Source organism: Culex pipiens, chromosome 1 (genome assembly GCF_016801865.2).
Source record: "Culex pipiens pallens isolate TS chromosome 1, TS_CPP_V2, whole genome shotgun sequence".
In the NCBI taxonomy this organism is placed as follows: Eukaryota; Metazoa; Arthropoda; class Insecta; order Diptera; family Culicidae; genus Culex; species Culex pipiens.
The window spans coordinates 25,944,908-25,972,006 of NC_068937.1; the positions used below are offsets into that span (position 1 = coordinate 25,944,908).

The following is a 27,099-nucleotide window of genomic DNA, read 5'->3' on the forward strand; positions in this document are numbered from 1 at the left end:
TTTGCATAGTTTAACTATTTATGAAATAGTAGTTTATGCAACAAGTTGCAAAAAGAGGAATTTTTCAGCACGAGTCGTACATTTTTCCAACGAGGTTCACCGAGTTGGATAAATACGACGAGTGCTGAAAAAAACAACTCTTGCAACGTATTCCATACAACATTTTTTGCAATTTCGAAAAACACCCATTGAGTGAAATTTTAAGTCGAATTTTCATGTATTTTGTCAATAAATCGTTTAAATCAAAAAAATGTTGAAAAGTGTTACTTTTCGAAACAAGTGCTGAAAAGTTCAACTTTTCAGCACCCATTTCAGTGCTGAAAAGAAGAACTTTTCAGCATTTATTTTGAAAAGTGTTGCTATTCGATTTTGTTATTTTTGGTACAGAAAAGTATGCTATTTCGTCGTTCAAGAATGACAGGAAAAGTAAGTAGTTTCACGACGGAATTGCAAAAAAATAGATAGGCAAAATGTAATTATATTAGGTGTTAGAATAGGCCAAATACTACCAAAAACAAACATAAACTAAACAAGATAAATGCAAATTAAAATACTATAAATAAAACAAGAAAAACATAAAACAAGAGAGGTAAAGTTTTTCGTAGAACAAAAGTTGCTCAAAATGACCTCCTGAATACGGGAAAAATAAATATTTTCGAAAAAAAATTTGGGCAGTAGAGGGTTAAAATAGCTATATCTCGGCAATGGTACATCCAAATGTCTTCAAATTTGTTTTGTTAATAGATGAAAATGTTTAAATGCCCTGCAAAAAGATTATAAAAAAGTTTAAATGTGTGCTCACACTAACCTCGGACATTTTTGACGATTTACATGTATATAACCCCTTAAGTTTCGGTCAACCATTTATGTAATTAATATGAAAAAATATGCATCAAAATAACTTTTTTTTATTATTTTTATGTTTACAGTGGTTTTTGAAACGTTTTCTCTGATCTTTTTCGGAAACAAATGTGTTTAAATGTCTGTTAGGTTTTTTTGTTGTTTAAAGCCAAATTTGTTAACGAAACATATTTGTTTATGATGAAAAGTGAGCAAAATCCATCTTTTATTCATTATATCTATCATTAGACCTACACCATGCATCAAAATATCAAATATCGGTTAAATTTGGCAAAAAAAAAACAGTTTGCATATAGTGGACCCGGGTCCACAATCGGATTATGGACCCGGGTCCACTAGAGGAAAAGGGGGTCCATAACAGGTAAAAAAAAATTTTTTTTTCAAATGGCTATTTTTCTGCTCATAAACAAATAAACTGAGGAAACAAATAGTCAAAATTGTTCAAAAGACTTCAGTTTTCATTGTTTTGTACAAAGGGTTATGAAAAAGTGCTTAACATATTGAAAATTTGTGAAAAATGTGCCTCGGCTCTACTAGGGGGTCCACTAATGGTTACAATACCCTATCTGTGAAATTATTTAATAATTCTAAAAAAAAAAAAAAAATCATTTTTTTTACATTTGAGAAATTACGATTGTCTTTAGCCACAAAATAATCAACCACCTCTTGACCTTTTTTCTGTCCGTGGTATAAAAACTACGAACAAAAATATTTGCAGGATCCTAACCTGATTTCAATGTTTAAACAAACAAGGCATGCGCATTGCAATAAAAAGCTCATGTTTAATTTTAGGCATTTTTTATGTTTTGATGATTTTTTGTACAAAACTTTTGGAAATATGTATTTTTTTTGTTCTCTGATATTTAAATGACAAAAATGTATACATGGAATTATTTAAAAAAAAAAAACTTCGTCTGATCAATGAATTTTCAGTCTTGTAGATTGTAATAGAGCAATTCCAGCTCAAATCAGGAATTTTTCTGGTACTTTTGTACCCGACCCTCTCTTTGTAGACATGTTATCCTAGGCTTATACAAGCCATTTCTGTGTATATGGAGCCAATTGTACTCGAAAATAACATTTGAGAAGGGCGTAGGTTATTTAAAAAAAATGTATTTTGTAATTTAAAAATCACTGTATCTCGAATCCGTTGCATCGTATAAAAAAGTGGTCAAAGAAAAACTTGTAGGAAATTGGACGGACTTTTTGGAAAAAATACACTGAAAGATTTTTCAATTTTTAAGTTAAAAAGTTAAATTTGAAGGTGATGGGAAATTGGACGAGCTTTCCGGTAAAAATATTCACGAGACTGAAAATCAAGTCTGTCCTATAGAATCTGCCAAAAATCACCAAAAAACCTATTTTTTCAACATTTTTATTTTTAAAACCGCTGTATCTTCACAAGAATTGGACATAAGACAATGGTCAATATGGAGACTTTTATGTAAAATTGTCTAGGGAATCGATTCTCACTATCGATTTTCAAAAATTCGTTGTTACACCCACAGCAGACGTCCGAGAGTAAAAAGGCCTCAAATCTGTCCAAGAGCAGCCAAATTGGATCATTTGTCAAGTTTTCGCTTACGGCTTTTGTTTGTTTTATTCGAAGTGGTGACCCTTACTGTAAAGGCACTGCATTGCTGAGTCGAAGGTCTTGGGTTTGATTTCCGTTACGAATCCTTTTTTTTGCATATTTCAACTATTTATGAAAATTGCTTTTCAGTACACCTTATACACAAAGCTGTACATCACCCAACCTAGAGAAAAGAGCTTTCAGTCTGAAAGATCGGGTGAATGGATTGAGATGATAATGCCCGATGCAGTCGAGAGCATTTTACTCTTGGGTTCATTTTGAAAACCTTTGACCTGTTGGTTTTTTGTTAGTGTGTGTAGATTGGTATTTCGGGATCATTATGCTCTTGGTGTTACCACTAACCTCTCAACCCAAATCGAGATCATTTTACTCTCGATCGTCTACTTCGGAATACACAATTTTCAGCCAAAGATTTACGTGAAGGCATTACATTGCGACTATCGATGGGTAACTTTTCTTCGAGAGTTTCAACCTATCTTCGGCCATTTTGTACTTATGCAAAGATTGATTTTCGAGGTTGGAAAAAGCGAGAGCACACAAAATAGCACAAAACGTGTATGAATGTGTGTGGGTACGGAATTTTACATTTTGCTAGCGCTGTGTAGCTACGGTTTTACGGTACCATCAGCGGCACATATCAACCCAACAAGAAAGCTTTGCCAAAGAGTTCACTATGATGATGTTGCTGATGATGATGGCGATGACGGTGTGGCGATGGTGTGATGAGGAAAAAGGCAAAATCGTTCGAAAGACAGGGTAACCCATAAAAACCCAACCGCCACCTCCACCTCCACCCCCTCACTTTCCTTCCCCGCAACACACAATTTGAACACAGAGAGGCGACGAAAGCGCAAGAAAAAGTTGGCGAAAAAAGAAGAAGTGAAAAAAGAGCAGCCAGTGTTATTAAAGCTCCTCCACGCGCGCATATGTAATAAATAAAAATGAGAAAATATGTTGACGTTAAGCGCAAAACAGGCATTGCTTCACACACCACCACCACCAACGGAAAAAACAGCAAAAATTGAAAACTAAAAGAGTAATGACAGCAGAAAAATAAAACAAGAAGAGGAAGAAAAATTTGCACACCAGAAAGTGCAAAATAAAGAAAGAAAAAAAGTGAAGCAGGCGAAATTTGTTCGCCTCGTGCACTTTTTAATTCGATTTTCGTAATTTTGCGCATTTTCCCTTCCACTCTCTCCGTTTTCATCCAGTGTGTTCCCTTTTGGTGCAAAACTGACAGCTCAAATCATCATTTCGGTGTGGTCGTTTTTCCTTGTTGCGCTACTGAACGCACTCAGCGCGATGGATAAGAATTTATCGACAACGGCAATACTGCCCTTTTTGGTACAAAAAGTGACGTAAGTGCCACTTTGACATCCCAGAATATTCGGAGATTTTTTTTGAAAAGGTCCAATAACGAAATTCTCATTTTTTGCTCCAGAATGTTTCTGATTAAATCAGTAAACAAGTTGTTGCTTACATCACTTTGTATTATATTCTGTGGTTGCCCATATATTTATAAATATTACATAAATGTAAAAATGGCACTTGCGTCACTTTATGAAAATAAGGCATTAGTACACAGTATCGTCAAAAATGAAAATGCTAAAAACAAGGAAATGCACTGCTACTGAAAACAACTGAACAAACGAAACGAACAAAATTGTTTCGAACAGAGAAACCGGCGTAAGTGCGGCAACATTGTGATGTGAATGTGACGGTGGTGGTGGTGGTTGTCAGAGAAAGAAGCGAAAATAATAATCGCATCGCAAGTAAGAGTCCCACCTAGCAGTCTACCAACGCGAAACAAAAATGCGCTTTTTAGGTGATTTTATTTCGCTGCACTTGCTTCCACTAGTTCGGCACAGTTGTTGGGCGCCATTTTGGATTTTTGCAACCACTAGAAAAAAAAAAGATTTCTGGAAATCTTACGACTTTAAGGTGATACGGGAAGCCAGCGCCATATTGGCAACAACGACTCGAGTTTTTGTAAGCAACTTTTTTTTGCGGCTACTAAATAGCTTGATTGCAAGAAATGTGTCGAGTTCAGAAATTGATTTGAGTTGAACAGAATTTGTTCAAGAATTGGCGTCCCGTTCCACCTTAAGTGAAAATAGTTAATTATTATTTGAAAAAAAAGAAGATTTAGACATCTACAGTGCCATCCTGTTTTTGGTAACATGAAGTCATTAAAAACTGTTTTTTAAAGGAAGAACTACTTTATATTTGATTACATAATTAACGATATAGAAACCTTATTCACAAGCAAAAATAAATTCTGTTTTTCTCACATATCAAACCATAAATATCATATTGTAATTTATGGACATGATTTTTGATTGATTTATGTAATAACTTGAATAAATTTTTTAATTTACCAAAAATATAGGTTTTTGATGTGTTACGTCATTATTGAACGTCCCCAAGATTTTTTTTTTTTTCATTATAATTCATTATGTTTTGGGTAAAAAATATTCAATATAAATTCTTGTGGCTCAACAGTTTCTTTTCGGGTCCTCTAAAACAAACCAGCTGCCAAAATTGAATGGATACATTTTGGAACCGATTTGGCTCAACATTAGCACAGATGCTTAATTTTGCCTAAGGAATCGAGCCAGGGGGTGTCCCTTAAATACATTTTTTTGTTACAACCCTAATGGAGACTTGTATGGACGAACTAATGATCGAAAACACCTTCTTTGGTTAAAGAGGAAACCTCAAAAAATGTAAGCCTGATTAAAAAAACATTAAAAAATATGTGGTTATTTTTGTGGAGAACTGCTCAGTTGTCAAAATCCATGCAACATTCGGCTTAATTAGACACAAATATTTGTGATTATTTAAAAAAAATAGTATTTAGAAAAAAACCCCTCATAGAACGCCTCATAGAATCATAATAAGCGTTTTGTACGGTATGTCCACGCATCCTTCCTCCCCTGTAAATTCTGCGAAATCTAATCCGTTCTCAGAATCCTCTCTGCGGTAAACACAACGAGGTAAGGCTGATCGCTTTATTCGTTGTAATAAATTATTGGGTGTTCTCGAATGTGCTGCATCGATCGAAGGCTTTCCCTTGTTGGGTGTACCCGATCTTGATCAACCTTCTGTAATGCAAACATTGAAAATTGCTGTTCCACAAACTTTCCACCAAGGTCGTCGTCCCTTTTTATTGTGCTCGTTCCACTGTCAACCACCTCATAAATCTCCCAACTAAGGCTACGTATTAGAAAGGTTCTATTTGAACTGCACTCAACCCTGCCCCGAGTGATGACACTTTTACGATCTCTTTTGACCTGAAATGCGCTTTATTTTGTTCCTAAAACTCCCGAAACAGCTGTTTTGTCTCCTCCGCAAGATCCCAGCGATGTATTAGTGCCCAGCCCAGATGTCCCAATTCCGCTTTGACACGATCCTTCTTGGAAGCATCCTTTGTTGAACGGAAAATTACACGTTTATGACCTTTTCTCTAATCGATTCCGATTCGAGGGAAACATTTTATTAGGGCGAATTACAGGTAGTAAACAAGTTTTGTCGAACTGTCACAAGCTTTTTCTGACGAAAATCAAAACAATCATTTGAACCCTGTACTCCGACGTTCAAGTGGCAGTAGTCGGACCCTCTCTCGCACGAACGCGTCCATCTATTCAAATAGTTTTGGATTTTTCCACTTCACTCGAGAGTTCTCGAGGTTTAGGCAATCGTCTGTGGAATCATCCAGTCGAAAAGAAAAACAAGAGAGAATGAGTGACCCCACCTCAACAAGGCAAACCTGACGAGGGGTATGTCAAGCGCGAGTTCCTTCCGAGGGGTGCGAAGCCCGGAATGTGGAAAATTGTATAATATCATAATACAATATCAATTCGTCGTTTTTCGGATATCTCTTCTCTCTTGCACTTCTTTCTTCGCGCTGAGTTCCTCTTGGTCGAGTTTGACGTTTCGCTCGCTCTCTCTCGCGCGCACTCGAATGTCTCTCACTCCTTCTCGGTGGCGGTGGGTTAATCACCTTCTCGCTCTGGTCCCCCGGACTTTTGCGGGACGGAGAGACGGAACGGCCCAAACAGCTGCTGCTGCTGGTTTGGTCGCGCACTCAGAATATCCATCACCGGCGCTTCAGTTAGACTTTGGCGAACGTCTCGTCCGTGTGTTGTTACAACTCCCTCTCGTGCGCGCCCGGGTGGTTTGTTTGAGGTCGACGTCGGGCCGACACGGTCGCGGTTTTGACAAGGAGGTGGAAGAAAGTGCATCGAGTGGCGGCCTACTACGACGCTCTCTCTCGGATATTGATTTACTCGTCGTGGCGTTCCAATAATTGGAGCGCGTTTTTTTTTTCGGGGTGTTGCACGTTAACGCTTTTTGAGGTGAAACTCGGTGCGACGTGAGTTAGACGACGTTCGAAAGGGTCGCGGCGAGAGAACTCTCGCAGGGGGGAAAGTAAGAGGCAGCGCTGAATTTGCCTCAATTTAGTCGGATCACAACATCGCGAGCTGTCGGCACAGACAGAGTGGGCAGAGAGAACGAGAGCGCGAGCGCGGAGAGTGAGAACACAGTGGGTTTGTAAGAATCAGATGTGACACAATCTGTTCGGCGGTTGCTAGAGGAGACGAAGCGGGTAGACAGTCGGCGGAACTTGCTGGAGTAGGAGACTACCAGACCAAGACAAGTGGTAGCAGTAGCAGCAGAGTGTCGGCAGTAACAAAGAAGGAAAATCGTGGAGGATACACCCAATTTGCTCCAGCGCGTGGAGCCGATTGGATCAGCGAGTCCGGACTTTGCGGATTATCAGCAGCGTAGAGTGTGTCAGGTGTACAGGTGTACGGGAGCAGTGCGCTGGAAGAAGCTGTACGGTGAACACCGAAGAGGATCCAAGTGTGATTACAGTGCGTACCGTGATTAGTAGTGAGAATCCGTGAAGGGTAGGTGGAAACGGGGTTTAGTCGAGACGAATCGTGCACGACGACCCGATCGATGGGTTCACGAGCTTGCTGGCGATAGCTAGGTGTACGGGGTGCGCGCTGAAGCAAGCAAATCAAAGAGGTAGAGAAGAGGGAAGAGCGGTGTGAGTGCGGCAAAGCAAACGAGAGGAAGGCAAAAGAAGGAAAAAAAATGTGTGTGTGAGCGCTCGATTCGTGGTAGAGTATTGGCAACATAGCAGAAATTAAAATTGTGTTCAAGAAGAATAAGTCGACGGGGACGACAGCGAGCCGTAGCAGCAGCAGCAGCAGCAGTACCAACAATAACAAGCAGAGCACGGTGTTCGGAAGAGCAGGAGAAGCAAGAAACCAAGAAGATCGTGCTGAATAAACGAAGGAGGGTGCAAGGCACGAAGAGAGTAATATCAAATGCACATAGTTGTTTGTTGTTGTTATTGCTAGAGTGTAGAGTGTATTATTATTGCTGTTATTCGCATTTATAACAGTTCCCAGTGAGTGAGTACCGAGACACCAACACACAGCAAAGTCGTGTCGGAACACCCACAAACACAGCTCGGCGGAGAAGTGGAGGTCGGCAGTACCCGCAGCAGCAGCAGCAGCAGTAGCGGTGACCGAAAAGTGGAAAGGCAATAGAAATCTGCGCTCGCTCAGTGTCTTTGTTCGCAATTTTGCAAGGAAACACAAGTCCCAAGAGGCTCCACCGCAGTGTAGTTCAAGTTTTGTGTTTCTAGAGTCATGCACCAGCTTCGGGATCGCCACCTGCCACCAACCTGCAGCCGCACTCTGCTGATCAACCGGCCCGAGGAACCACTGTCTCCTCGGCACGGTAGTTCGCCACCTCGGCAGCAGCAGTGCCAGCAGCTGAACCACTAGGAATCCCGAAGTTCGGTGCGCAGGTTCAGCTGAAGAAACGGAAGCAGTTTCGGGAAGCGAGTGTGTTGGGAAAGCAGCGGTACCAGAGAGGAAGAAGAAAAAACAGCACAGCTCAATGAAGAACAAGCAGCAGCAGCAGGCACCAAAGAAGAAGCAGAAGCAGCAGCAGCCAGTGCAGAAGAAAAACTTGGATATCATGTTGAGCTCTTCCTACTATATCTACGTAAGTGAACGCGCCACTTCTTCCTGCTCGTCTTCTTGGTTGTTAGCCCCCAATCGACGTCCACACTAAAAAGAGAGAGAGAGAGAAAAGAGATTAGCTCACTCGACTGAAACAACACACATTTTACCCGTGTGTGTCGTGTTTGCGGCCGCGCATCGTCTTTGCGAAATTCCAAAACAACAAACAACAACAGCGCGTGTACTGTACACCTTCCGGAGGTGCCCACCCTGTAATTGTACGGTGGAACCCCACTGGTTTGACACATTTCAATTTGGAACAGGTCAATACTGATAAACGAATTCAAAACATACAAAGAAGTCATAACCAAATCTTCAAATTCGTACAAAAAGTAAACATTTCTCGACTTTTTTTTATTAGGTCCTATAAACATATGAAAGACAATAGAATATAGGACCTTTTCAAAAAAAAAAAAAAATCTGGATTTACTAAAGTTGATTTGTTTACATCCATGAGTACGCCTTTTTGAAAAGATTCCTCAGATAAACCTAAAAAGAGAGTGCACCGGTGATGACCACGACTGCTTTCTGCCTCCTTCAACCACCTTCAAGTCGTTGTGGTTCAGAGGTAAAGAGACGGGCTTTCATGCAAAGAGCCTAGGTTCGAATCTCTTGACATCCGTTATCAGTGCTTCTGTCATAGATGTCAACAGATTTGGTGACAGTTAAGCTTTGATTTCCTTTTTTTCTATAGAAAAAAATGATTTTTAGGTTTTTTTTTGCGATGGCGAGGAGCAATCTTCGAGATTTCTGATGATCTTAAATAATGTGTAATTCGTACTCAACAAAGCTAATTGTTAGTTCTTTCATTCATTATATGAACATCATCTGGCATGCATTCTGCTGTTTTTTAGTCTTCGTATTTGGTAATTTTACATTGTTTTGCATTGATAAAAAAGCTGTGTTTACAAAATGGCTTACCTTATTTTGAAAATAATCCTTTAATTTATAAAATGATTTCTAACTAATCAATTTGGACATTACAAATCAAGCAAAATAATTTAAATTGGTTAATGGGGATTAGAAACTTCAAAACATTAAATCATTTATGTAAAAAAAAATAAAAATCTCTTAATTTAAAATCCTAAAAGTCTAAAAAATTCCAGGAATCTAAAAGTCTAGAAATTTCAAAACATGGGAATCTAGAAATATAAAAATTATAGAAATAAAATCGAAAATTCGCGAAACCTTAAAACCTAAATCTGTTTTTTTATTGAAAATTCTTAAGATTTAAAGTTCTAAATATCTAGAACAGTTGTAAAAATCTACCAAAATAATGAAATATAAATATAAAAATCGTTTATAGTCATTTCGTATCATTCAAATAAAAATTTAATGTATGTCTAAAAATAAATATTTTGTTTTGAGAAGTAGCATTTTAAAAATCCTAAAAACTTTAAGTTGAAATTCTGAAAAAAGGTTATAAAGTTGGGTGTCGTCGATCATTGCCGTTCATGGTCAGCCGCGACAGACATGGACGACGAAACAAAGAGAAACGCATTAAATAACTTTTTCAAAACCTTTTTTTCGTAAAATCGCGATAACTCGTGATGGTTACAAGCAAACCGTTTATGTTTAAATATTTTTTTTTGTGATTGTCTGCTCTACAACTTTGTAGAACATTGTAACACTCTAAAAAATAACCCAGCAAAGTTAGAAAAAACACGAAATTTTAAAATGAAACATTTTGTTCTAGATGAAAAAATTACCCTTCTGGGTTAATGTGGATTCGAAAAGTACATTAAATTTCCCTTAAAATGACATGTTCCAATTTTTTTACAGTTGAGTAACGGAAAAAGGCAGAGTTTTTAAAAAACTTTTTTAGTGTTTATGTTATCAAATCGGGCGTCCAATTTTACATAAATGTCCCTTTGACACAAAATTTCTAACTCATCACCGTTTTAGGCTGCAAATTATTGAAAAACACCTCTTTTTTCGCATGTAAAAGAACTAAAAAAATTCTAAATATCTGGAAATCTAAAAATCTTAATGTCCGGAAATCTGAAATGCAAAATTCAAAACAATTAAAATCAAATCATCTGAAAATTTTAAAATCTTAAAACCCAGAATGGGGCCTGAAATTTTTGAAAACAATATTTTTTAGATGATTATTGGAAAAATGTTGTTTAATGACTAAACAAAACTTATAAGCTTGTTTAGATAATTTTGATTGTTGAGTAAATATGACCCACCAGGCCTAAAAAGATCGAATAAACATTTTTTATTCTAGAGTTCTGCAGAATTCTGCCGAAAACAGAACAACTTATTTTTTCAGCAAATTAACTGTTATTTTTCGCTGAAAATTCTTCAAAATCACTCACAATTTGCCGAATATCGTATTTTTTGTCTATCAAGCGATAATTTATTCTATTTTTGGCAGAATTATGTCGAAGTTTAGCATAAAAATCTGAGTGCTAGCAATTTGAAAATCCAAAAATTTCAAAAAGTTAACTCTGAAAATCCTGAAATAAAAAAGAGAAATCTAAAAATCTTCAAATAATAAAACTTTTAAATTAAAAAATTAAGAAATCCCAAAAATAAAGCAATCACGAAAAAAATCACGCATTTTCATACGTAATCCTAAACTTTTACAGCCTGGACATAAAGAAAAAATTGTTCAAAAATATTTCAAAGTTATAAATCTCTAAAAAAAATTAAACAGATTGAACCTTTTGAAAAATTTTCTTTAATTGAAAAATAATCAACGCTTTTTTATGACGCTTGATAGTATTTGTGAGAGATGCTTGGAAGTGATTGGTAGTAGTTACCTTTTTTGTTTGACAATATATAATTGAAAATGGATTTAAAAAAAATCGGGATCTTACTGTTTGTGTACATCAAACATTTTTGACGTAATGGATCATACACTTTTAACGGCTGAGCAAACATGGCTCATCTTCATTTGACGCACGGAAAAATCGATTACTTGTTTTTTTTTCCACTTTGACAGCTGGTCTGCGGAAATACTGTTTGTCTTCAAATCCACAACTCTAGAGTAAATTTTCAAAACAACCTCTGAGTCATGGGTTTCCTATGCGGATAGGACCTTTTGAAAATTTAATCGAGAACTACCCTTTTACATTGTTTTGACCAATTGACTCTAAAAATATGTCAAATTTGAGAACTGTCAGATAAGACATATTTTTACGTAGAAATCCCTTCTTTCTCTGTACAAATTTCTAGCAAAACAATGTTAATGGGCCAAAGTCGAAGTATAAACAAACATACCCTTTTACCTGCTCTTGCTGGGTGCAGGATGGACTGTTTGTTTACATTTCGTCTTTGGAAGATTCACTTTTTTGCTTGATTTGTACCCCAGTAGAACATTTCAAGCAAAACAATGTTAATGGGCCAATATGTTTTTTTAACCAAATTCAACTGACGTGAACGAGACGCTTTGTTTGTTTACAAACAAACATGGACCCATTCACATTGTCTAGCTTGACTTGGTGTCAACAGAGGTGTCAACTGCGTCAACACAAGCATCGACGGCGCGCCGTCAAAACGTCATCATCGTATTTGTGTACGTAATTCGATTATCTTGGTGTCAAAAAGTGCCCACACAAAAAAAAAATGGTTTCATTGTACGCAAACTTTTTGTTTGCGGAGTCTGCCGAAAACCGCAAATTCACAGTGTGTTTGATCGGCGCAAAAATTAAAAGATATTCGGAACAACACGCACCGCGCGCGGAGAGGAGGGGTGCAAAGTGGAAAAACACAGTGAAAATGATAATAATTGAGTGGGTCGGTGGATTCACCTGCGCTCCTTCTCACAGGGGTAATTGAGAAGTGTTGTTGTTGTTGTTGTTGTTTTGGCAAACTGCTGCGCACACACCCATACAAGGAAGTGTTTAACATTACTTACACCAATACACGTTTGGCGTCGATTCATTCAGAGTCAGTTGAACGCAGTGGTTTGCTGGCCTTTTAAGCGATTGATGGTTTTTGCCTGACTGGGACTGGGTGATGATGTTGATTAGTTGGTTGTGGTTATTTTTTTATTATGATTTTAGGTTACATGAATCGTTTAACAACTTGATAGTTTGTGACTGGTCGTTGTGGTTTCGGTCACCTATCGAGGGGTCGATAAGAGGGTTGTTGATAAGAGGATTTATGTCACTTCCTGGTTTTATGAATTGCTCTTTATTTATGTTTTCAGATTTAAAACATAAACTAATCAATTTGTAAGGTTCTCAAATCAATTTAGTAACAGCTGTCAAAGTTTAGTTGTCGCCTTTGTTTATAAACAAATCAAAAATTTTAAGGTGAAGCTATTCAATAGGGCACAATCACCAATCTTAAAAATTGTGAACATTTCAGATTATCAACCATTTAACCCATTACTGCACTTACTGGCCACTTTGGACGTTCCGGATACCGGTTTTCCCTTGGGGCCATTTTCTTAGAACCACGCGAAATGATCAAGCGACATATCAAACTTCGTGGAGTCAACTAGATATTTACTAGACAACAAATTTCAAATGGCCTCCTGGCCACTCCAGATGTTCCGGATACCGGTTCCCTTGAGGTAATTTATTGGAACCACCCAAAATATCGTCCGACACTTCAAACATCGTGGAATCCAACAATATTCACTGCTCAACTAATTTTAACAGTCCTCCTGGCCACTCCGGATGTTCCGGATACCGGTTCCTTTGAGGTCATTTCATGGAACCACTTAAAATCATCATGTGACACATCAAACTTCATGGCATCAGCTAGATAATCACTTCACAACTAATATTATCTGTCCTCCTGGCCTTTCCGGACGTTCCGGATACCGGTTCCCTTGTGGTCATTTCACGAAACCACCCAAAATCATCATGCGACACAACAAACTTCGTGGAACCATCCTGATATGACTGTACAACTAATTTTAAATATCCTCCTGGCCACTCCGGATGTTCCGGATATCGGTTTCCTTGTGGCCATGTCATAGAACCACCCAAAATCGTCATGCGATAATTCAAACATCGTGTAATCAATCAGATATTCACAGCACAACTAATTTAAAATCTCCTCCTGGCCACTCCGGATATTCCGGATACCGGTTCCAGTAAGGTCATTTCATGGAACCACTCAAAATCATCATGCGACACATCAAACTTCATGGAACCAACCATATATTCACAGCACAACTATTTTTAATTGTTCTCCTGGTCACGCCGGATGTTCCGGATACCGGTTCCATTAGGGTCATTTCATGGAACCACTCAAAATCATCATGCGACACAACAAACTTCGTGGAACCAACCAGATATTACCGGTACAACTAATGTTTATGTCCTTCTGACCATTCCGGATGTTCCGGATACCGATTCCCTTGAGGTCATTTAATGGAACCACTCATAATCGGCATGCGACACCTCAAACATCGTGGAATCAACCAAGTATCTACTGGAGTAATACCCTGGTAACTCAGTGAGTCAAAGATTGCAATTGAGAACTTCAGTGATGTTCATTTATGGGTTGTCCAAAAAATAACATAATTAACATTCAATTAGATGTGCTTGTTTTTGAATTGTAAAATAAAGTTTCAACTTTCAAAGATTGAAATTTAGCCACTGTGTGGACTTCCCGTTAGAGGGTGACGATTCTCGAGATTTTCAATTTCCCGGGAATCGAGAGTTGAATTTGACCATTTCCCGGGAATTCCCGGGACCCGGGAGTTTGTTTTTACTATGCCAATAGTGCTAATTATTTAAAAAGGAAAGGTCATAAATTTGTTTCTTTTCAATAAATTCAGTTATAATAAATTTATACTTATTCAAAGAAACGTCAATTTAAGTAGCCTTATTATTTTAAGGAACTATTTCAACCTTTCGATTTTTTTTCTGAATCTGCAAACACAAGATCGTTTTTTGTGGTTTTTGGGACTCAAAATTGTAGTTTAAAATATTTAATTCGCACAGAGTGTTTTTTCAAAAGTTGCACAAGCTTGTTGCATGTACTTGTTATTAGATTTTTGTGAAGTGAAAAAATAGCAAATATATAATTTGTGCTATATGATACATAACGACTCAAAACAACAATTTAAACCTGTTTTTTCTTCTTTAAGGTCAACTGAAAATATTCATTGAAGAAATATTTACATTTATTAGGAAAATCCGAATGTTCACAATTGGCGAACATTAACAAAGATTAAGGCTATCTTTACAGATTTCCAGAGTTTTTTTTTTCCAAAATATAATCTGATATTGAGGTTGATGCGAAACACAAACTGACTTATTGACATCAAAAAAGGAAATTACCATGATACAGCGAAATTAAATAACATACTTAGAATTTATATTTTATAAAACCTTATTATGAGGATTGCTATGCTCTAGAGATGTAAGGATATTTAAATTGAACTTTTTGAAAAGGGTTTTCCCTCTTAGTAATAATGAATAAAAATAATTTAAATAAAATTTCTTGGATTTTCAGAATAAAACTGCTAAGTATGCTTTAAGGTATATTTTGGGCTGCTCTCAATTATAATTATTGGAAATTTTCGACAAGTTAACATCCAATGTTCTAAACCATTTCTAACAAATTTTAAAAAAGTTTTTTGTGATTTGTTTATAAAAATTTGCTTCGATATTTATAAGTATAAAATTTCCCGGGACTCTCGACCAAATTTCCCGGGAATCGAGAGGTCCAAAAATGGTCGATTTCCCGGGAAATTTTTCCCGGGAATTCCCGCTCGTCACCCTCTACTTCCCGTCCAACAACTCATCGCTGGGTAGATTTTCGAGTCGAAATCGAAACAGCAGCACAGTGCGCTCTATCAACCCCCCCGTCGTAGCAGTGGCGTGACGTGGACCGATATGTATATAAGGAAGCGCTGCCTGGTGGGCTTGTGGGTGCTCTCTGGCAGCTAGTCGGTGGAGGTTCGAGCACAGATCTACAGCTCTGTGCCACACCACGTAGGCAAAGGCATCGCGCGCGCTCACCAAACCTAACCAACTGAACACTTCCTCCTCCTCCGAACGACTCCACCAAGCCGTACTTCCGAACCAAGAGGGATGGTAGCAGAAGGAGGTGGGCAGGCAGGGTAGTGATACGCGCCGAGGAGAGCGAAGAAAAGACCGTTCCGGACAAAACGAACCCGCACACACACACAGTGTGCTCACTCTCTGGGATCACAACTTGCTGAGGAAGAGGGGTTGGCGGAGGGAAGGCGGAGAGGCCCGGGGGACGACGCGGTAAAAGATTCAATAAAAGTATAATGAAATACATGAGAGGTTGTGATAGCGACGACGACGACGACCGAAACGCGCAGCAGATGTAAGGAACTGGAACACCCTGTTTTTGTTGAAGAGGATTGAAAGTCCGCTGGAGGAGGACGAGGAGGTTGGGTTGAAGAAGAAGACTCGCTGGAAATCGCGCGCGGAATGAAAGATGGCAGCACTGAGGGAAGAAAAGACAATAAAGACTGGGTGGTGGCAGCTTGTTTTGCGTAGCAAAACACACGAAAACAATTTTGCCTAGAGTAGTTGCGCGCTGGGAAGCGAGTGACACCCCGAACTCTCGGACGGCCATTATAACCTTGGTACGCGGCGCGGTCCAAAAGTGTGCTCATTTTACAGTTATTGGCTGTGTGATGGAGCGGCAGAGCTAGAGCGGAGAGAAGTGGCAACATGGCCACACTTTTGCAGCGAGTTGAGGAAGCAATCGGAACACTAAAAATAATTTGAAGGTTATTCGCTTTTGCTGCTGCTTTGTTCTCTGCGTGCCGATGTTCCAGTGTCCCGAACTGACATCGGGCCGACATCGTGCGACTTCTTCAATGCTTTTGTTCTGATAGTTCTGAGTCACAGCACAAACTCAACTGAGTGCAGTCGGAATCCATTTTGATCGTCTTTCGTCATCTCTGGTTTACCAACTCATTTCCGTTCCGAATGGAACGGGTAGACGACCCTATTGCTTCACTCTCGATGTTCCGCTTCGCATCTACATCAGAATAGAGTATGAGTTTAGGGTAAAGGTTCCAGAAATTGGAGTTGGTTCCATTTACATCTACTTGCCTCAAAGACGATTTTTACGATTATTTTCATTCTTCTCCCAAACCAAAGTCCTCTGACATTCAGGGTTAACTTGAGAACATGGGCGTCGTCCCCAAATCGAATTTGCAGTAAATTATCTCACCAGAAAAAAAAAGAAAAAATCAATGACAAATGCTCATCCAAAGCCATAAACACCCGTGCTGAGAGTCCGGCGCTACTGAATTCCCGGGACGCCCAAAACACACAAAGAACCGTGCCACCAGAACCGTGTTCCGTCGTCTTGCCGTAGCCATGTATACGAAATTTAGGTCATCTAGCTACCCGGAGTTGGGAGGGAGGGAGGGGTGTTCAAGTAGCATGGGTCTAGGAGTTTTGCAAGCAACAAAAATCTCTCCAACTCCTTGCAACAACCCCTGCGAAAAAAGGTCCTTAGTTGGTAGTGCGGAACAAAGAGGACTGGGAGGTTGGGTCGCACAAAAAAAGGAGAAAATAAGATTCTTCCAGCGGGCTTGATAAGCGCCATTTTGCAAACACCCACACTCACACGCGCATTTTGACGGATTTTCTCCGGTGGCGGCGATGACGATAGACTGAAGGTGCGTGGGAAACGGATGTTGGCGAAATCTTGTTCGCCGTTGGTACAAGACGCTCTGGTACTCGTGTTGCTAGGCAGCAATAGCGCAGCTCATCCCAGGGTCGCAACCTTTTTGCGTGTGTTTGATTCTAAAATAATCACATTTCTTCACGAACACACAAACGGGGTCCTCCCTATTGATTGGGCGAGTTGTTTTTCCTCTCGCGTCGGGCGGTTGAAGTCTGAGACACGGGGAGAGTTTAGTGGAAAATTCCGTCACCGGTCGGTCAGGGAAGCGCGACTTGGCGACGTCAGCCCGAGACGATTCTCGTAGGAGTGGTGAATTAGATGAATTTGCGACTCGATTGAAGGAGTGATAGGGTGACCAAACTCAATCCCTTCACTGAAATCAAGAATACCTATCTTCCAGCGAAACCTTAAAGATAGATTGAAGACACATCTGTGGCCTCCAATTGACCTCAGAATGTGGCCGCTCAGTTCTCTGCCATTGTGAACCTACCCTGGATTGATGTATTGCATGCCAAAATGCGCCATTTTGAGAACATAGCAACTTGAAAATAGACTCAAAATCACCTAAAAATGGTTATAACTCTTCGATAAAGGCTCAAAACATGTTGCTGTCTTCGGCAAAGATGTGTAATTTTATGTAATAAACAACTCTTTAGAGCATAGTAGGCCGCTAAAATGCTAACATTTTGAGATATCATCAAAAAAGTGCTTTTTGGACCATTTTTGCAAAAATGGCGTATATCTCGAGTAGATTAAGAGCTACAAATTTGGCGCCTTCGACAAACTTTCATGAAATTTTCCCCTCTCAACTTTGCCGAAGACACCAAAGCCCTACAACGTCATCCAACTAAGTTAGTTTTTGGTTGACACCCTGGAAGGTCGTCACCCTATATGTCAATAACTTAACCCTTATCAAGTACAACAACTCTTCGGAAGACACCATTTGGCTAGGACGTCAAATAAAGGAGTTATCAATTTATTCCACTTAATTTTGCCATTCCGAACACTGTGTATTGACGAAGCATTTTTTGTGGGTTTTTCATCCTCTTGAAATTTTGGTTTCGGTTTTGGAATGGTAATCATTTTTTCAACTGAATAGGTAGTTTATGCAACAAGTTGCAAAAAGAAGATTTTGTATCAGCACGAGTCGTACGAGGTTTACCGAATTGGATAAATATGACGAGTGCTGAAAAAACAAGTTTTCTAACGGTTCTAATGTTATTTGCCGTCAAACTCCAAAACAGTATCGAAAAGTTCAACTTTTCCATACAAGTGCTGCAAATTTAAAAGCGAAAAATATTTTGAAGCGAAATTTCAAACATAATATTTTTTTTTTTCATTTTTCGCAATGGGACCATCCATAAACCACGTGAAAAAGTTAAAAATAATCAAATTTTTCATTTCATCATAACTTTTTTTCTTCTTAGAAAATCGCCTGAGGACAGCTTTGTTCTTTTAAAAAATCAAAATATCGAAAAGTTCAATTTAATTATCAAGTTTCCTTTTTAATGTTGTATTTGATATTAAATTCTAAAAACCCATGTTGGTTTATTATTCAATTAAACTTATCTTTTTAGTAAATACATAACCAATTCACAATTTCGTATTTCTTATAATCTTAAAAGAATTTTGGATTTTTTTTTCTTTCAACTATGATTTAACCATAGTTTATTTTGATGTTATTGAATGTTCTAACAATAGATTTGGCACGAGAAGGAAAGGATATGAAAAAAAAACTTTGACAATGTTGATTTATTAATTTGTCAGTATTTTAATGTTTTAAATTTTATTGTAATGAAAAATACATTTAGCAACTTACTTCTTAATTTTATGTTAAATTTTAGAAGAGCCTAATTCAACAGCAAAACGCTATGAATATATTTTATCATATTTTTATAATTTCATTATCTGTTTGATATTTTTTTTGAATCAAACAAGGTTTATTAATTGTTTTTCATTGAACACGAGAGACGTTTGGATTTTATTTACTAGTAAGGGTTTTTTCCGATAAATGATAAATTGTCTATATATTTTAACCCAAACTAATAAAAAAGTTTAAGAGCATGGGGTGCCCAAAGTTTTCAAATGGCTGGCCAAATTTGAATCTCACATGAGCTTGCAAGCCAAACGTAAAAAATGTCCATAAAAAACATTAAATGCGTTATTTCAATCTATTAACTGAAAAAATACATGGTTTTTTTAGTTATGAGCTAATTGTAATTGAATTGAAAATTGAACAAAATATCACCAAATTATTCAAAAGATAGAAAATATTTTTAAACTTTTTGAGAAAAAATCACAAGTTTCCGGCTTTTCCCTTTTTTTGCAGATGCGAATTCCAAACTTTTTCCTGACTTTTCCGAATTGAGTGGCCTCCCTGGGTGGTCTATGTCAGCAAATATTTGTCCGATTTTCAAAATCAAAATCGAAATTTGTTGAGAATTTTCTCAGCTATCTGAATTAAATATTTTCAATGTTAGTGAATTGGAAGAAATAAAGCTTTTCAAATACTCCATAAAAAAATCATAGAAATCACAAGCTTTTTTGGTCTACCAAAACATAAACCAAAACTAAACCAAAAACTTGGCTAAAGACACCGAATTGATCCGAAATACTTTTACATCATGCTAATTTTCGAATATTACTTACCATTTTTGTATGGCCAACTCCCAAAATTTAATGAAGACTTTTATAGAAAATCCTTTTTTTTTTCAAATACAGACTTGATTATCCGAAGCCACCGGATCCGAAGATTATCCGGAGTTTCGATTATCCGAAGGTTATTTTCTTATTTTAAATATCAAATCCTAGTTCTGCGACCCCATTTTAGTCTAATTTGAATGGTTGATTGCCCTTTTTAATATTTCATCATCGCCATTTTGGCCGCCATCTTGGACTTAATTTTTTTAAACACTTAAGCTCAACAATCAAAAATAAGACAACGGATTTTTTTTTTCGTAATTTGATTATCCGAAGTTAAATTTTGCCAAGGCCTTCGGATAATCGAGTCGGACTGCATGGTGCAAAAAAAAACAATTTTTAAACAATTGAAAACTTTCCAAAAAGGTTCATGCAACTCGAGAAATACAAATAACACCCATTTCCTGGCTGCGTGGACAATTTCACAAATATATGCTTTAAAATAAAACTATTTTAGTCTTAGTCCGGAAGAAACAATATTTTTTTTTCGAAGAAAAAAACTCATGTTTTGAACAACATGCAACTTTTTTTTAAACTCATAATCTGGCAACCGATAGTGATGGGCACTTATGTGTAATTAACTTGATCTTTGGAGGATGTCGTGAATCTAAGGAATGGTGAATTTGATGATTTGGCAACACTGTTTTCAGATACCGTGACTTGAGTTAAAAATTTTAATGACGTTTTAAGACCAAGCGTTGTATGTTTGAATGAACCTTTTGGCCTATCATTATACAGACATCATTGATAACCTTACGATTAGTTATTAAGTTTGTTGTTCTGGCAATCCTGTCATAGGTCATTTTCGGTAAGTTCTACAAGAAACTCAGTCAATCCCGGACTGGCTTCATGCCGCGAGCCGAAATGTGCCGGGACGGAGGCATCTTGACGGACGAGCGTGAGGTGATCGAAAGGTGGAAGCAGCACTTCGACGAGCACCTGAATGGCCCAGAGGCGGAGTACCAGGGCGACGGGGGAAACGACGTCAGCGGTATGGTGGACGGCAAGGACGAGCCAGCACCCACGATGAGGGAAGTTAAGGATGCCATCAAGAAGCTGAAGAACAACAAAGCAGCGGGTAAGGATGGTATCGGTGCTGAACTCATCAAGATGGGCCCGGACAAGCTGGCGGCCTGTCTACACCGGCTGATAGTCAAGGTCTGGGACACAGAACAGCTACCGGAGGAGTGGAAAGAGGGAGTAATATGCCCGATTTACAAGAAGGGGGACAAGTTGGAATGTGAGAACTATCGAGCCATCACTATTCTCAACGCGGCCTACAAAGTGCTGTCTCAGATCATCTTCTGTCGTCTGTCGGAGCGAGCAAAGGATTTCGTTGGGACGTACCAAGCCGGTTTTGTGGAGGGGAAATCGACGACGGACCAAATCTTTTTGCTACGCCAAATCCTCCAAAAGTGTCGCGAGTACCAGATCCCGACGCACCACCTGTTCATCGATTTCAAAGCCGCGTACGACTCGGTCGATCGCGAAGAGCTATGGAAGATCATGTACGTGAACGGCTTTCCCGGGAAGCTGATCAGACTGGTGAAATCGACGATGGACGGGGCACGGTGCAGCGTGAAGATTTCGGGAGCGATGTCCGACTCGATCGAATCGCGCAAGGGACTGCGACAAGGCGACGGTATCTCCGGCCTCTGTTTCAACATTGGGCTTGAAGGTGTTATGAGGCGGGCGGGCTTCAACATGCGGGGCACGATCATCAACCGGTCCAACCAGTTCATCTGCTATGCCGACGACATGGACATTGTCGGCAGGACGTTCGAGGAGGTAGCCAGGCGGTACACCGAATTGAAGCGGGAAGCGGATAAGGTTGGATTGAAGGTGAATGTTGCGAAGACGAAGTATCTGCTGGCAGGAGGAACCGAGTCCCTTAGGGCTCGCATAGGACCGAGCGTGACGATCGACGGCGACGAGTTCGAGGTCGTGGAGGAGTTTGTGTACCTCGGATCGTTGGTTACGTCGGACAACAACTGCAGCAGAGAAATTCGGAGGCGCATCATCACCGGTAGTCGTGCCTACTATGGACTCCACAAGACCCTACGGTCTGGTCATCTTTCCCGGCGTACAAAGTGCACCATGTACGAAACGCTGATAAGACCCGTCGTCCTCTACGGGCACGAGACGTGGACGATGCTCGAGGAGGACCTGCAAGCGCTTGAAGTTTTCGAACGGCGAGTGCTTAGGACGATCTTTGGCGGCGTGCGTGAGAACACTGTATGGAGGAGAAGGATGAACCACGAGCTGGCGCAACTCTACGGCAAGCCAAGTATTCGGAAGGTCGCCAAGGCTGGCCGGATCAGGTGGGCCGGACACGTCGCGAGAATGCCGGACGCGCTGGATGCGCGCCAACCGAACCAGACTATCAATCCGGTGAAGTTGGTGTTCAATTCGGAGCCGGTTGGAACGCGGCGGAGGGGGGCGCAACGTGCACGGTGGTTAAACCAAGTGGAGGAAGATCTGGAAAGTGTGGGAGTTCCGAGTCGGAATTGGAGAGAAGCAGCCCAGAACCGAGTTAGATGGCAGCGCATCTGGAGACAGCTCATGACCCGCAGGTTGTTCGAGCAGTAAAAGTAAAGTAAAAGTAAAGTAAAGGTCATTTTCGGATTTGAAGGACATACAAACTCTGTCATAAGATATCATGGCTAAAATGAAATAAATGCGTTTATTTCCTTCGTAAATTGTTCGTACTACGAAAAGAGTTCAGTTTGGATCCTGTTTGACCCAGTGCCAATGGCTCAAAATACCTTAGCAAAATAGTTCTCTTGGTGCATTTCTGCATTAAATCTGGGCCACTCTAGAAGGCACTGCGCCTCGGAACCTGCAGTGGTCATAGTAATAGAGTCAAAGCTGTGCTCACTCAGGCAGGAGTGAGTAGTCAGTCTTTGAGGGCGCGCGGATTCGACGTCGTGAGAAACCAGTGTGTAGAAAGCGAACAGTACCAGCCAGGCAGTTCGAGGTTGCGCCGAGGAAAAGTGCATAAAGAACTGCTGGCTGCTGCTGCCGTTGAAAAGTACATAAGTTTCGCTGGATATGATATCTGTATCTTTAGAGAGTTGCTCGCTTTTTGTGAGTGTTGATACATAAAGGCCACACGAGTAATGTGTGTTTTCCGACCGTCCCTTCCCCTCTACCCCGTCAATCCAAAAGTGTACATAAACCGGGTGGTTCAGTTGCTGGGCTGGGAGCAACGCGGAGAAAGAGGCAAAATATGTATTTTGTGTACCCACCACCACCACCGCCGACCCCCGAGGTTCAGAACAGAACTTGGAGGACCGCGCGCACAGAACGGAAGGTTTGACGACGACGACGGGTTATAGGGTTGACGCCTGGGCCACGGAAGAATTATAAGTGAACAACTGGGCAGGCTGGCAAAGGCACGAGAATGTATAAAAAGTTCGAAAAGCGACCGAAAGTTTCGTTGCTGATACACAGTGGCCCTCGGTTTGTGTTTGTGACACACAAATTGGCTCTGTATTTGTGCATGTGTGCGGACCCACCTTACCTCACTCGAGAGTCCTCCCCGACTACGAGCAATAACCGAGCACTGACTGATAGTGGACTAAATTAGGGTGAACTCGGCGAATGTTGTTGTTGTTTTTTTATTTCTGCGGTAATCAACGGTAGTGTCGAGTAGAGTAGCTGCGCACAGCAATGTAAGACACTGCTGCTGAAACGCCAAACAATGCAATGTCAAGCTGGAAGGTCAAAGAAATGGTCGTCATCACCACGTACTTTCGTAACAGTTCAGGGGTTCAGTTTAATAGTGTGTTCTGGCGCTATCTTGTTCCCAGAAGAGCGGGGTTGTTGTGGCTGTAGAGGGACTTACGATATCCAGGAAAGTGGGTTTGGAGGAAATTTAAAAGGTTCATTCACAATGGCCACGATGTTTGCAACAAAGTTTGTGTGTATCGACAACTGGAATGACTCCGGACTATGCAGTCTACAAAATTCTACAAATGAACTAAATCAACAAACACAAATGAAATTTATTCTGAATCTGATCTCACCATTATCAACAACAAAAATAATACCACAAATTTGTCACAAAAAAGATCCGGCCCGGGCAGACGGTAATAACAAAACTTATGCCATTTCAATAACAAATACTGTTTTAAAAAAAAGAAAGTGTTATGGAATTTTCTTGCAAAATCAATTTTTGCATAAGAGTTTAATAACAGTTTATGTTATCATAACAAAATTTGTTATTGGTCTGATATTGGTTGAAAGCCAAAACAACTTTGGAATAACATTTTTTGTTATGGAAGAATACCTCTAACTGTTATTGAGATGATCGGATTAGTTGTTAAAATAACAAAAAATAGTAACAAAGATTTGTTCGAAGATTAACTAAAAGTTTTACTAGTCTGTTATTACAATAACAATTCAATAACAAAAAAATAATAACGACGAATAACAAATCTTGTTATAAGTAACATTAAATGTTATTGGCCTAGTATTTTCAAATATCAAAAAATGTTATTCCCAAATTATTTCCGTCTGCTCGGGGACATCATTTTCGCATGAACTTAAGTATAAACAGCAAGGGAATCACCGAGCATAAAATTTTCTTGCAAGGTTGTTGAATAAAACTTAATCTAAAAAAATAAAAAATAAACCAATTCTTATTACTTGTCATTGATTTACGACGTTTATCTGGTCTTCAACAATGTCTGGCCCAAATTTGGAACTTTTTTTATGGTCTGCCATCAAAAGTATCCTGTCTTTCAGAACATCGAAATATGAATTATTAACATTAATTCTACTGAGCAATTCTGTGAGATTTCGGTCATTCGATTTTTTTTGTATTTTTTAATCCGGCTGAAACGTTTTTGGTGCCTTCGGTATGCCCAAAGAAGCCATTTTGCATCATTAGTTTGTCCATACAAATTTGGCAACTGTCCATACAAAAATTATATATGAAAATTCTAAAATCTGTTTCTTTTGAAGGAATTTTTTGATCGATTTGGTGTCTTCAGCAAAGTTGTAGGTATGGATACGGACTACACTGGAAAAAATGATACACGGTAAAAAATTTTTTGGTGATTTTTCATTTAACTTTTTGTCACTTAAGCTTGATTTGCAAAAAAACACTATTTTTATTTTTTTTTATTTTTTGATATGTTTTAGAGGACATCAAATGCCAACTTTTCAGAAATTTCCAGGTTGTGCAAAAAATCTTTGAGCGAGTTATGAATTTTTGAATCAATTTTGATTTTTAAAAAAAATCGAGATATTGATCGCAAAAATTTTTCAACTCATTTTTCGATGTAAAATCAAATTTGCAATCAAAAAGTACTTCGTTGAAATTTTGATAAAGTGCACCGTTTTCAAGTTAAATCCATTTCTAGGTGATTTTTTTGAAAATAGTCACAGTTTTTCATTTTTTATAATTAGTGCACATGTTTGCCAACCTTTGAAAAAAAAATTGAAAAGCTGAGAAAATTCTCTATATTTTGCTTTTTTGAACTTTGTTGATACGAGCCTTAGTTGCTGAGATATTGCCATGCAAAGGTTTAAAAACAGGAAAATTTATGTTTTCTTAGTCTCACCCAAACAACTCACCATTTTCTAACATCGATATCTCAGCAACTAATGGTCCGATTTACAATCTTAAAATATGAAACATTCGTGAAATTTGGCGATCTTTTCGAAAAAATATTTAAAAAAATTTAAATCAGGACTAACATTTCAAAAGGGCATAATATTGAATGTCTGGCACCAACAAATTTTCTTCCGGATTAAAAAATACAAAAAAAAATCGAATGACCGAAATCTCAGAGAATTGCTCTATACGGACCAAACATAAACCACTTAGGGGGGGCGGCTCAGCGATTGTCCACACTCCATGCAAAAATATCTGTATTGTATGGAAATTGTCCACGAGGGGGAGGGCAATGTCTGAGATTCCAAAAAAGGTGCTCACGTGGTTCATGGATGGCCCCTTATTGCAATACGAGAATCAAATGATCGAGTTTTTTTGATACATTTCGAAAGTTATAATACTTTTTTTAAATGCTCCGAATTTTCACAAACTACGTATTTTTGAAAAATACAAAAAAATCACCAAATTTTTTTCCAAAAATATTCAAGTCTAAGTTTTTTTTAATCAAAATTGTTCGAGGATTTTTCACACATCGAAATTTTCACAAACCAACGTATTTTCAAAAAGTTGACAATATTTCAGGAATTGAATAAAATATATTTAAGTATGAAATTATCGGGAATTTTGCATAGATTTCGAAATTGATATAAAAACTTTTAGAATACTGAAAACAAAAACTACAAAACTACGTAGGGTAGAGAAGTCATCAATGAGACATGGGGAACAATGATAAAAGGGCTCTCAAAAGACGTAGTTTCAACCAATCAGGCTCATATTTGGGGGAAAGGTGTGTCTACTAGATACACGTCTGCCATAATAGTGGCTTTGGTTATGGAAGCTCCCTTGCAAAGTTATTCATACATGTTTGATTCTGGGGTGTAAAAGTAAATTATGACTAAAAATTACATTTTCGCTCATAGGCTGCCATTAACACAAAAACTAATATTTCTCCAAATTTCTTTCGTCATTTCACAGGGCATGAGTTGGGCTACAATGTCCTTTTATTAGGTTTGACCAAAATTTAGAATATACCCAGAATCCAGGGCTGTCTCATTGTTCCCCACTCTTTTCGGCCCATGGGTAACAATGAGACACTTTGATTTTTCTTCATTAAACTTTTCAAAATCTATGGAAATCTTTCAAAACATTAATTGGAAGTGATTTATGGCATATTTTTTTAGATTGAACTTCATTTAACCAAAAATATAAAGTTATTTGGTAAAATATATGGATTTTACAAAATTTAAATACTTTTTAGTATAACTTTTGTTAATTGAAGTTTCATGTTGACAAAATTGCTTGAAAATGTTCAAAGCAAGTCACCTGCAATGGAACAATATAAAAACATGATGTTTTACTAGAAAAGTATTGATTTTTGTAGAGTGTCTCATTGTTCCCCAGCTGTCTCATTGTTCCTGCCAAGTGCGTCTACAATGAGACAGTTGAATAACTCTGGCGGTAGACGTCAGATCCATCTTATATTTTGGTTAATGTTAGAACAAATTAAAAGAAAGAAAATGCAATAAAAAGCCCTTTAAAAAATGCTAATGAAAAAAATACAAAAATCGTTGAAGTTTAAAAACCAAAAGTGTCTCATTGATGACTACCCTATCCTAATTTTGAAAAAGTACTAAACTTTTTTTTTCAATTCGGGCATCAAATGATTGGCAAATTTTTTGTTAATA

The 27,099-nt window shown here is 38.6% G+C and overlaps 1 protein-coding gene across 5 annotated transcripts in view; it reads left to right on the forward strand.

Moving 5' to 3' along the window:
* Positions 1 to 27,099, forward strand: part of LOC120413371 (serine/threonine-protein kinase tousled-like 2) — a 201,370-nt gene that overhangs the window by 135,422 nt on the left and 38,849 nt on the right. The window contains exon 1 of one of the 5 annotated variants that reach the window (XM_039574156.2): positions 8,067 to 8,482. The exons of the other annotated variants lie outside the window; for them this stretch is intronic. Within the exon in view, the coding sequence (XP_039430090.1) occupies positions 8,375 to 8,482 (108 nt within the window). The 5' untranslated portion in view covers positions 8,067 to 8,374. Of the gene's footprint in view, positions 1 to 8,066; positions 8,483 to 27,099 lie in introns of those variants that run through there. 5 annotated transcript variants of the gene reach the window in all.